Below are 12,592 nucleotides of genomic sequence, written 5' to 3'. Positions count from 1 at the left end.
AATCACTCTGCCTCGCCCCCTCCTTAGTCTTCTTCAAGTCCCGCCTCAAGACCCTCCTCTTCGACCATGTCATCGGCCGCCCCCCTCCCCTCCCTTCCCCCCCCACCCGACCCCAGCTCGGGTCTGAAATGCTATACTCTGTGCAGCGCCTTGGGATGTCCTCCCGACGTGAAAGGCGCTATACACATGTAATCTTGTTGTTGTAGGTGTCGAGATGGATCTTGAATGAGGTGAGGGACGGTTAGATAATAATATCAATAACCCTTGCATTTGATATAGCACCTTATCAGGTCTTCGAGACGTCTCAAAGCGCTGCACAGGGTACACTGCGATTAAATGCGAACAAAAGATCTGCTGTGAACTAATAAACCGACGGCAACGGCTCGGTGGAGAAAATGGCGTCCTGTTTATACGGTCTATTTACGTGACACTGTCACCTTAGCCACTCGCTTGAGCCGGACAGCGTGTGAGGTTTTGTATCACAGGCAAACAGATGTGCAAACACCACCACAAGTGGAACGCAAACGGGGAAACACATTGCGAATCAGGTGCACATTCCACCTAAGTCCTTCAGTGTCAGGTGTGCAAACTGTCAGCTTCCAAGTAACAAGTCAATGGGGTTTGATTGACGTGAAGGTGTCAGTCTTGGGAATCAATCAGCTATTCTGAGTCACACTGAGTTACTGAAGGTGAACGTAAAACAGCTTAATCCTGACTTAATGTCATGTTGGTGTCAGTTTGCGGTTCACCAGACCGCTGCCGTACATTGTGCACTGACAGAGCTCTCCCTGCCCTCTGGCTGGGCATTTTTCAGTGGATTAGGGCTCTAAGACTATCATTGATCCATGTATTTGCTCAGCTGGAAAACTGAGGCCAACAACAATTATGACGAGAGAGAGAGAGAGAGAGAAAAAAAAGTCAGAAAGGAACGAAAGAGAGTGAAGCGGATCTCGACAGAATCTATCACGGAGACGTGATCACGTTTTACAACATCGCAACTCAGAAATGCGAGCTCGATTGTGAGGTTTGTTATAATGATCGTAATAATCCCCGCATTTGATACAGCGCCTTATCACGTCTTCGAGACGTCTCAAAGCGCTTCACAGGATACACCGTAAAATGAATTGACTGTGTATTTTGTGGGTAAAACACGACACACCAATTGCGCCCACCAGCGTCCCCACAAACACTCGTGGATTAAGCGAACACGTTTTTTGGTGGGAGGGATTATTACCCCCCAGGTTCCTACTTACTGCCAGACAAACAGGGGTGCGTATGTGTGTGTGTGTGTGTGTGTGAAATAAGTAAACTTACCTAAGATTTTGCCCTGCCTGAGAATTGAACCCAGGTCTCTCGCTTGCCAGGCGAGTGCACTAACCACTACGCTGCAGGACCCTGTGAAATACAGAGCGACACTGGGCTCGTTCACTTCACGCCTGTGCATGGGGCCTCGCTGTCACGCTTGCCTACAAAGACAGTCACTACACCCCACCAGCAACTCCCGGGGAGGCATTGAGATTTTTTTTGGATAGAACGAATGCCGTATCGAACACAAGGATTCTTGTCATCGATGAAATGTTAGAGCAAGGTTCTGCCTGGCAGGCAAGTGGCGAATGGGCTGTTTCCGCCCTGTATCATTCTACAACTGTTTGTTTTCAGTTGAATATCACACATCTCTTCCCCTCCCACCCCCCCAATCCCCCATGCTCTCAAGCATTTCAATTCTTGAGAGAAAAATGTATGTTCCCTTGTGATTAACCCAACCCGAGTGACAATCCAGCACTTGCTAACGGTCACCAAACACAGGAATTTCCACGTGCGGGGGACATGCACGGAACTCGGCTTGGTTTGGAGATTTAGCCACGGTGATGGCTTGTGGCAAATGTCAAGACACCCACTGACCAAAAGCATGCGAATGATTCTCACTCCACTATCACATTAATCTTGCCCTTTATTGCCTGTTTGCATCATGTGGGCCACACACTTCAGAAGACAAAAGCTGTGAATAATTAAAACATGAAAATACCGTATGTGAACAATATACAAATCGCTTCGCAACCGCAATGCGTAGAGATCTTAATTTATAACACAAGAAGTCATGTCACCAGCGCAGACACGATGGGGAGGGAGAGAGAGAGAGAGAGAGCAGGGGAATGCGGTTAGAGTAAAGAGCTCCAGTGGGGGAGCGAGCCCGAGCACAGACACGATGGGCAAGTACACATGTGGTTGTAATGAGCATTCCTCAGCTTTCCGTGAGACTCGCCTGTCAATAGCCCCATGATATAGCACGCTACTGCAAAAGACATCAAACAGGTACCAGAGTCGGAATCCGGTGAAGAATTTGTGGCCTTGAAAAGGCCCGACATCCGAAAGGTGCCCAGTGACATTACGATCAAGTGGCACAATTTTAACGTGAATGTTGAAAACCTCGCCCTCCTGTTATTAGGCCCCGTGTTTCAGCGTGCGTAGCGTTAGCCTGGATCAATCGCTTGTCCTGAGTAAGCCTTGGCTTTCAATTCAGGGACAGTGCCCATTGCACAGGTTTCCCTTCACACTGTGACATCCCGTGAAGACAATGGAAAGATCGTACGGAAATGGGGAATGATCAGGGGTGAAGCTTACAGATCTCAGGGCCCTATCGGAAAAGGGAAAGGAGTTTCTCTCTCCCAGTTTCCTGGTCAACAATCTTCCTCCACCTTCCCCCAGATCCCCCGTAACCCCCCGCCCCGATAAAAAAAAAAATCGCTCATTCGCTTCGTGGATGGGTCCAGTGGTCCGAGTAAGGAAATTTCCGTGAGGTTTAAGCCCGCCTGGGACTCGAGCCCAGGTCCTCTTGCTTGCAAGGCGAGCGCACTAACTACTACACTACGGGACTCAATTATCCGTCTCCATCAGATAACCACAGTCGCTGCCTTCGCCTGCAGTAACTTACAGCAATCACCGGATCACACCAACGTTTGTTAAGAGACTGCAAACGTTTTTTTTTTCCCGGACGGACTTGGCTCAGTTTAAACACCCCCCCGGGGTCTCCTGAGCGAGACCCAACTCTGCACGGACACCAGCCTCGGGCCGAGGCGTCCGAGGGGCTGCCAGCTCTGGTGGTCTGTAACGGATGCACCTCACCATGGGGAGGCGCTAAGCCAAATAACTCTGCTTCTCCGTCTCTCTCTGTGTGTGAATTATCATCCTCTTCGGCTACAAACACTCTTGAGTCAAAACATTTTGTTTCCTCTTGTTAATTATCGGCGCGAGCATGGGAGACCTGTTTTGTGGAGGGCGTTGATATGGGAGCAGAGGGGGATTGGGGTGCTGGGAACGCTGTAGGCTACTTCACTGAAAGCCTTTTGGTTCTGATTTTAGTTGAACCCAGTTCGCCACACGTGAGTTTCGTAGCTTAACTCGCGTGTTCCCCTCCCCTTCTGGTTTCCCATTGCCTGCTCCACGGCACATGCGAAGTCTCCCAAAGAAACCCGAGGCTTATGGATATCACTGCACTTCGTTTCGCCCACAGAATACACAGTCAAACCACTTTACCCTCTGTGAAGCGCTTTGAGACGGCTCAGCGACGTGACAACCTCAGCCACAAGTAGTTAGCGGTAGTGACCGGACATCAAATCCATCAGTTTCAGTGACAAACCCAGAGAAATCAGTTAACCGCAGGTTTTGCCTGTGGATTTGCTGGAAAGTCGAAAAAAACCTGAATGCGATTGGCAACGCTTCATGAACACTTCAGTGTCTAACTAGCCTTCTCTCTGGGATGTAAATCTGCTTCCATTTTACACCACAATTAAGAGATCTAATCACTTCATAACGAGACCTTATCAGACTCGCGGAAATTATCCCGCCAACAGCAGGTCCAAATCGCTACCGTTGACTTGGATTTATGTTTTGGTTGCTGCGTGTTTGTTTTTCCATGTTAACTGCTGTTTATCCACCGCCTTTACCCCCGGCTGGCAATCGCTCATGGGTATTTGCTTTGCAGGGAAACAAAAACAAAAAGTGTTTTGAGGACGGGAAAGGGCAGAGCCCAGCACCGTCACATCTCAACAAAGAGCTGGTTTCTGCGATGCCCAAGATAAGCACAAAGGCAACTCCTTCCACACAGACCCTTTCTGTATCGCTCACCACATCCATTGGAGCTGCCTTGTCAGGACTTTCTAACGCTCTTTTCCTATCGGAAGCTAAAAACACATTTAAGCTATTCCTCCCCCCTCCCACCCCAAGTGGTGCTGAACGCTTAATGCGATTAAGGAAAGAAAACACTCCATTAGCAACTCATTAACAGGACATCTGTTTTTTTGGGCTCTTCGTCATCTGTTTTCTTTACCGTCTTGCAGAACAGTAGAAAATTTGCAGCGCAAGAGAATGCCATTCGTCCCATTGTATAATAATAATATAATAATAATTGTGACTGGTGCTCGCTCCCCCACTGGAGCTCTCAACTCTGGGCAGAATTAACATGACAAAGATTTCATTCATCCTCTGTGCCGTTTGGTTATGGCAAAGGGTTTGGCCATTTTCCTCTGACACCAAGTTATAATGTACTGGGATCCTGACATACTGGGCTGGATAACTCTGGAGGCGACTGAACACAGCATGTAAAGTGAGGTACAACAAACTCACTCATTCGGCCCATTACGCTACGCCTTTTTAGCTGCAACTAAGTAAAGCCCTCGGTATTCTCTCAGCGAAATTCCAATCCGCTCCTTTGAGGATACTGCAAGGCGGGAAATTAAGTAATAAAACAAACAACCGCACAGAATGAGTATAAATATCCTCACATAGAGCGCCAAGAATTCAGGATTCCATTTCCATCTCCTCTCTTTGACGTAGGCCAAGAGTGAGCCAAGTGACAATTGTTGCCTATTCCTGAGGTTTTATCGTAGCAGGGAATTGCAAATGGGAATGGAATAGATGGCTTCGTTGGAGGAGCAAACACCACTGATAAACAGGATGAATAGCCACCTTCCGTGGGTAGGTTTTTAATAGTTTTCCAATCCTCACACACATTGCCTCGTCAGTTATTTGCAACCTGGATTCCTTGAACACTCTCCAGTCGTCTCAGCTAACACTACACTTGTCGTCAAATCTCCTCATGCCCTGGCACCTCCCTATCTCTATGACCTGCTTACTCCCCAACCCACTACCCGCTGGTTCCACTCAACTGGTTCCGGCCTCCAGCTTGTCCTCCGTGCCCTCCGTTCTACCATTAGTCCTTCAGCCACTACACCCCAAAACTCTGGAACACTCTTTCTCAATCCCTCTGCCTTACCACATCCTTCCCTCATCTTCAGATCATGCCTGAAGACCTTCCTCTTCAACCGGGCCTCCACCCAGCTCGGCGTCGTGTTCCGTCACTGTCAAGCGCTCTAGGACGCTACCTTGCATGAGGGGCGCTGTGTAAATGCAAGTAGTTGTTGTTAAGGTTTGATGACTGACCTTGGGTTGGCAATGGCAGCTCGCTGCTGGTTGTGGGTAGCGGGAGCTCACTGACGGGAGATGAAGAGGTGGAGAGATTTATCTCCGGGAGCCGGTGGTGACTGGCTTGGGTTGTTGCGTCTCCTGTGAAATCTGCAGAGTGTCAGAAGGTGTTATGGTCAGGATCAGGCTACAAATGACAACAAATTTCACCCGAGGCAGGAAAATCTACAATTCACAAGACAGCTGTCGAGATTGGCCTTGGGCGGAAATTCCACTTGGGTCTGAGAGGCAGAGGAACGTGCAAAGAAAAGTGGGTTGAAAATGAAGGTTGCGTTGAAGAATGGGTCAAATTGTGGAATGTTCTGAGACCTACACAAACAAATTAAATCTGGATCCAAATTCCACTCAAACTGGAGCCTGCTGCTCATTGCCCACCCCGTCCCACCATCAGGCACTAGCCTTCAACACCCCCCCAATCCACCCACCACCATCACACACACCCCAATGGCTTGGTGTCTGACAGCGAATCTGTAAAGAGTTGCAGGGTTTTGACCTCTACATAAATGGTAATAGTTAACAGTGAATTAATTGGAGACATTGGCTGGTTCCAACAGGAACGGCTGGGGGTGACCTCATGTGCTTATCTCTCCTGATCTAAATGCGGAACAAAAACTTTAATGGGTTTTTAATCGTTTCAAAAATACCATTTTAAACAAAAATGAGAGCAATTATAACAAAAACAAACGGGGGGGCCGGGGGGGGGGAACAAATCCGTGAGAGTTCCCAGAATGATAGGAAAAGGCGAGGCGGGCCGCGAGACTAACACAGGAGTTTACTCTGGATCACAGCCACGCTCGCACAATGCAATGTCCCAGCCACGTCCACAGGCAACTCGGACACAGGAGAGGGGAAATGGACTTGACGGCTTGAGCTTGCTGGGTGGGTTTGTTACCTGCCAACAATTACAATACAAAATTACATTTGTGGAGCGCCCTTCACGTTGGGAGGATATCCCAAGGGGCCTGACAGTCATGGATGTGTTGGGGTAAGGGAAGCTGCAGGGCAGGGCGGGTAGAAGGTTGGCCGAAGGCATGGTCGAAGAGGAGGGTCTTGAGAAGGAGGCAAGGGAAGGAAGTGAGGCGATGGGAATGTGGGATGGAGTTCCAACGGGTAGGGGCAGAGAGGCTGAAGGCCTGACCTGGAAAGAAGGAGAAACCATCAAGAATCGATTTGCACTAGTTTTGGCCCTGGCTTTACTGAGCTCAGCTCTGCCACTTTGTTCCCAATTTCACGCCCCAACTCCTGAAGTTATCAGTCTGATCTAGACTGCCCATTATTGGGGAACGTGTAAAAACCCAGCCTGGGACATTCCTCACATGCCATCGACACTGCTCTTGGTCAGCAGGGATCAGGCCTTAGAAGCCTGGGGTGGCTTTCCACCCGCTCCCTCCATTTCTATTTCCAAAACAGCTGGAGGGCTCAAATTCCAGGCAGTCTCAGCCTGTGAGACCATTTTGTCTTCAGATATAAAAATGCGGACCTTTCTTTAATCCACAGTTTAATTTGGATGCCACGTTTCCGCTGTTCTCAATAAGGAACCACCTTCCAATTTAAGACTGGATGGAAGACCTTTGCACAATCTCACATTTTAAGTGCCATGGGGTGGCACAGACTAAGACTGGCTGGAATTTCGATGCCCTGGTCAATCCACATCTCAGCCGGAGCCTGGAATATAAACTAGTTATTAGGCATTGTGTCATCCCGGTTCCATAGTCTTACCTTCATTCAAGCCCGGTTCCAGGCGAGTGACGGGAATCGATTGCTCTTCATCGAAGGGATAAATGAGGAGAGTTTGAGGCTGTTTGTTTGGCACAGCATTGTCATCCTCCTTCACCACCACGGGAGGCTGTATCGGAAAGCTAAACTTGACTGTAGGGAAGACAGGTGACTTTTCTCCCTCTTCAACATCATAGGCTTTGAACTTCTGGTCTTCAAACTTCTGGTCTTCTTCGATCATTTCATCTTCTCTCGTCTCTCCCTCTCTGGTCTTCTTCGTGCCCTCCTCGCTTGGCTCGGTTATCTCCTCTTCCTCTTGCCTCCGCCAAAGACCTTCAAGTCGATTCATAAAAGTGACGGGCTGGGCGGTTGTATCAACTGGGATCGCATCAATGGTGTTTGGTTCAGTCGTGGTGCGAAAAACGTCAGGAAGCATGGCCGGGATATGGTTTTCCTTGTAATAGTCCTCCTCGGTTGGGAAGTCCCTGGTCTCGGGCTTGTGTTGGTTGCTGCTGTTCAACAGGTCAATCTCTTTGGGCTGTTTGGGTGGCGGTTTGGGATAGTGGTCATTTTCCAGGGAAAACTCTTGGTCGAAGCTGTACGGATCATCATAATGCTTCACCGCCTCTTCGCTCTCACCGGCCGCAGCCACCGCCTTGTCCTCTCCGCTGTCGTTGCAGTAGGGGAACGGGTAGCACATCAGCTCGCCCCCCGCGTTGGGGCAGTGGCAGACCTTACAAGGGGGCATGTGGAACGTGTGCCCAGCCGTGTACTTCTGCCCATCGTGGAGGCAGCCCACCTGGGCACACTGCTGGCAGCCGTCTGCCGGCTCCAGCACCTGGATGCAGTTGGCGGCCAGCTCGGGGCAGAGGATGAAACGGCAGCTTATCCTGCCCCCACCCTGGGGGCACAAGCACTCGGTGCTCCCGTAGTCAACCAGGTATGAGGAGCCTTCAGGAACCTTCCCATTCCTGAAGCCCCCGTTAATGCAGTCGTAGTATTGATAACCCTCACACTCACAGCCATAGGTCACACATGTTGAGCAACAGGCTCCAACCTCCAGCTCCTGTTCAATGCAATTTTCCAACATGGGGCAGTCAACGCCAGTGCAGTCCTTTTGGGCCAGGCATCTGCTAGCCCAGATTATTAGCAGTGAGAACCAAAGTCTGGGACTCAATAAGGCTGCCATCTCCGGTCGCTCTGTAGCCATGGCTTGGTTAGGAGTTTCACTCACTCACGCACACAGCAAAGAGATTCGCACGACAAAGATCCTAATTCCAAAACTCCAACTTATTTCTTTGTCTTCTCTTCATAAGCCTGGGAATTGGGAGGGAAGAGAGAATAAACTGTTAAGGAATTTTTCTGGGGGTGGGGTGGGGGGTGAGGAAGGAATGGGGAGTGGTGGGGCGTTGTCTGTCAAGAGTAGGGAGGTTGTCTGTGGGGTGGTTGGAGTTGGCTGTCGGGGTTGGGGTGAAGATTTGTCAAGTGGTCTTCACTGAGTGAAATTTCCTCTCAAAAATAAGAACAGACTTGATCCATGGGACAAGAGCCAAGTATTTGGCAGTGCAATTGAAGTTCTGATGAAGCCCATTTAACAGAACCTCAGGGAATAACTCAAAACTATGCAAGACTTGGCTTCTCCACAGCACACAAATCAAGCTACCATTCCTGCGTTAGAATACCTCGCTCACTTGACTCACTGCATTTGCTGAACTAATTTGGTGCTTCTGCAAATTGACAGCAGTATTGAAAGGTGCTTTCCCTCGAATTTATCCGTAGAAAGAAGCCAATTGCAACAACAACAACTTGCATTTGCACCACGCCCCTCACGTAGGGTAGTATCCCAGAGCCCTCGACAGTGGCAGAACCTGACCCTGAGCCGGGGGGGTGGGGGCAGGGGAGGTGACCGTAGGCAGGGTGGAAGGGGAGGTTCTTCAAGCGCAAACTGAAGATGGGGAAGGAAGGGGAAAGGCGGAGGGAGGGAGGGAGAGAGAGAGAGAGTGTTCCAGAGTTTCGGGGCGTATATTGCAAATGGCAATTTCTCACGGCCGGCCGATGGCTGGAAGTTGAACCGCTGGAATCATTGCATTTTCCAGATGTTTCGCAATTAGTACTGACTCGCTAACCCGCAAGACTCAAGGTTTTTGTTAAAAAATGATTACATTTCAGAAAATAAACATCTACACGTCATAAAACCCCATTTATGTCTGCACTAACTCACAAGCAAGACTGCTCGTGTTTGCTTTGGCTGGTCAGCCTTTTAATGGTTCAGAGACATTCTTAGCTGAATGGATCCCATCATTTGTCCTCGTTCCCTCGATGGTCTTAATATTTGCAAAACCAAACAGGTCTAATACGCTCCCGGGCAAGGATCACACATACAGCATTGTGTGTGTGTGTGTGTGTTTTTTTTACAGCACCTGATCATTTCAATAAGTAATTGCTTCCAAATTTAGTAACTTTTTATAGACAGTCCTTTCAGGCACAGAGACTCGAGGCAAATACTCACGTGCCGTACAGAGGAATTAAACAGCGGTGATTTCCTTCATCTTATTAACTACAATCTGGCAATCAGTTTCTGTTAAAAGAGCTGAACTATTTCTCGAACGCATCGCTATGGGAACGAGCGGAAACGGGTTTAATTCCAATCCTTACAATGTTTTATTGTGCAGATTTAACTCATTCAGGTGGCTTTCATCAATGAGTACAAGTATTCACTGCAATTCGGTAATGTAATGCAATTCACATCATTCCGTCCCTTCTACAGTGAGCCTCACAACGTCGTTTGAGTTGGGACCATACATTTAATATGACTTATGCAAAGTACGAGTTATGTGAAGCTTATTAATATTAGGAAATTCAACAGACTTATTCAATGGGTGATTATACGGTTAAAAAGATCAGACTATTGTGAATTTTACTGTAGATCCTTGCTTTGGCACACAGGCTGTCCTGCTGCGGGTTAAATCTTCAAGTAATCCAAAAGGTATATTTTTAAATATAAATTATGTTAAATAAATCAAATGCAAGAGCACTATTAAAAGTTTTTTTTGGGGGGGGAGGAAAAATTTGAATTTAAACCTACATTACGCTTGCATTTTTGTTTCTTTTAAACGATAACAGAAAACTGTATTTTCTTGAACATCCAGGTTGAATCAATTAATGTAATGTATCTTGGATTGCACAGGGTGTGACAGAACATAACACTGGGAGAAAAAATATCCCTTAGCCAGGGATATATTTCTTTTATGGTGTTAACAAGACAGTCCCTTCACTGCAACTTTAACCTTACAAAGGCATCAACATAATCTTTATATTAAAAAAATGTAAATACATTCAAAAGGTAACAGAAATCTGGAAAAACAAAGAAAGCACCAATAAATAGTCTACCCAACACTACAGTCCCACAGAGATTGCCAGAAAGAAATTGCCCAGAAAATAAAGTGCAGAATATGTGAAAGCGAGTCAGTTCTGAAGGCAATATTGACTAAATCCAGACAATATTCTTTATAAAAATGCAAGTGGCTAGTTACCTGGCATCCAAAATGAGCGATTCAAAACAGCTCAGACAATAATAATAATAACCCTTCCATTTGATACAGCGCCTTATCACGTCTTCGAGACGTCTCAAAGCGCTTCACCGGATACACTGTCAAGTGAATTGACTGTATATTTTGTGAGCGAAACACGGCAGCCGATTGCGCACAGCGGAACATTAACATTCAGAAATCACATTGTACAACTTGCCCTTTGCTGTTGATCTCTCACTTTGCTTCTCAGTTGCTCTTTCCTTTCTCAACAGCTGGACAGATGTTCTGTATTCACCAATAGAAATATACAGTCCAGCCCAGGCTCTGGCTCCACACAGCTCACAGCACAGTGTGTGTGGAACCTGAATTAACCACAAGTTTCGATGTCTACAGTCGGAGGAGGGTTTTTTTCTTTCGCCTTCTGCGATGTGTTGAGGAAGTGGTTTAGGATTTCAAAGGAGCATTTGGAGGTTTTTTTTTCAATCAGCCCAACTGGGTCTTGGGTTTAAAACGGAAGCCGGGTTTTGTGCATGGTCAATTGTGTCTCTCGCTTGCATCGCAGATTGGAAACAGGCGACTTTTCCCTGGGACAAGGAATCACTGCTCTCATTAAACCCACACAATTGGGGCTTTGCTTCTTCTCTCCCCCCCCCACCCCCTTTCTCAGGTGATTTAACTCAAAAAGTCAGCAACACAGAGAGTCAGAGAGCAAAAGTAAACCTGGAATCAGGTGAAGCTGAAATAATGTTGGGGGTAAAACACTGAATATGAAACACTTTGTTTGACACTTTTTTAATATATATTTCAGTGAAGTTCAGGTCAGAAGAAGGCAGAAGGTCAGAACTTCAACTTTTCATCAAAATTGCTCTTTGACGGGCACATGAGAGACACACACACACATATATATATACACATATATATATTTATAAGCACACACTCCCCTCAAACACACATACACCCCCCTCAACAATTAACCCAGGAACAAGCCAGACCACTTTGCAGTCTCCCTGCAACCAAACAAAGACTCTTCAGAGAAGGTTGGGCTGTTCAAATCGCTTTTAATAGGGGTTGGAAACCCCCCAAAAAAATGCCCCACACATTAAATACTCTGCCCCAATAAACAAACAAAGAAATAAATACAGTGCATTCACTGTACTTGTGCATGAGAGCTGGTGCAAGTGAGGAGCAGCTGTGATGGGGAAAAGTAGCCTTGAAATAACTCGAGTGCTTTACTGGGCTTTACCAGCACTCTCAGCTGCAAACCTCGGATTTCCCCCCAACCCCACTTTCAGAATTTAAGTCCCCCCCCAAAAAAAAAATAGTTGTCTCTTACCTTCCTGACATCGCAGGCGATGCTTTGCAAGAGGGTTTGCAGGGACCACAGGACAGGGTTGTGAGTGAGATCCACTCAAATCAGTGGCAGTCAGTGCAGACTGAGCAGAGGCTCTGTGTGTGTGTGTGTGTGTGCAATGCAAACACAGTCACTCTCTCACTCAGTCACTAACCACCTCACCTAATGATGCTGTCGCCCCCAACTCTCCCTGACTCTGGGGGGGTGTGTTACACGTGTTATCTCACAGAGTCCCACTGTGGACTGTGTGTTCCCAGCTCAGCAGCCTGTCCTGTCCTGTCCTGTCCTGTTCCTTCACTCCCACCCCAGTTCCTTAGCTCCATGACGTGATGGTATGGGTGTTCCTGCCTTCTTCTGCCTTATTCCAAGACTCTCATATTTCCCATGACCTAAACCCCATGTGCGCTCAAACGGGTTGTGTGAGTGTCTGTGTGGTGAGAGTGTGAGTAGTGAGGAGGAGGAAGAGGAGGGAGAAAGAGAGAGAGCGAGGGGGAATCTAGGAAATTTTAAATGC

General features: G+C 47.6%; 1 protein-coding gene across 2 annotated transcripts in view; it reads right to left on the bottom strand.

The window, feature by feature from the left end:
- The window catches only part of fbln2 (fibulin 2), a 36,671-nt gene extending 24,240 nt beyond the window's left edge, over positions 1-12,431 (bottom strand). The window contains exons 1-3 of one of the 2 annotated variants that reach the window (XM_042339756.1): positions 12,061-12,431; positions 7,201-8,514; positions 5,440-5,571 (exon numbers count right to left, since the gene is read on the bottom strand). In XM_042339756.1, the coding sequence (XP_042195690.1) occupies positions 5,440-5,571; positions 7,201-8,407 (1,339 nt within the window). In that variant the 5' untranslated portion in view covers positions 8,408-8,514; positions 12,061-12,431. The remainder of the gene's footprint in view (positions 1-5,439; positions 5,572-7,200; positions 8,515-12,060) is intronic. The other variant, XM_042339757.1, reaches the window with a different exon arrangement.
- Positions 12,432-12,592: the final 161 nt, after the last annotated feature.

The sequence above is a fragment of the Callorhinchus milii genome, unplaced genomic scaffold (assembly GCF_018977255.1).
Source record: "Callorhinchus milii isolate IMCB2004 unplaced genomic scaffold, IMCB_Cmil_1.0 Scaffold12, whole genome shotgun sequence".
In the NCBI taxonomy this organism is placed as follows: domain Eukaryota; kingdom Metazoa; phylum Chordata; class Chondrichthyes; order Chimaeriformes; family Callorhinchidae; genus Callorhinchus; species Callorhinchus milii.
Note: the sequence above shows the minus strand (reverse complement) of the source record. Positions and strands in the feature narration are given on the sequence as shown.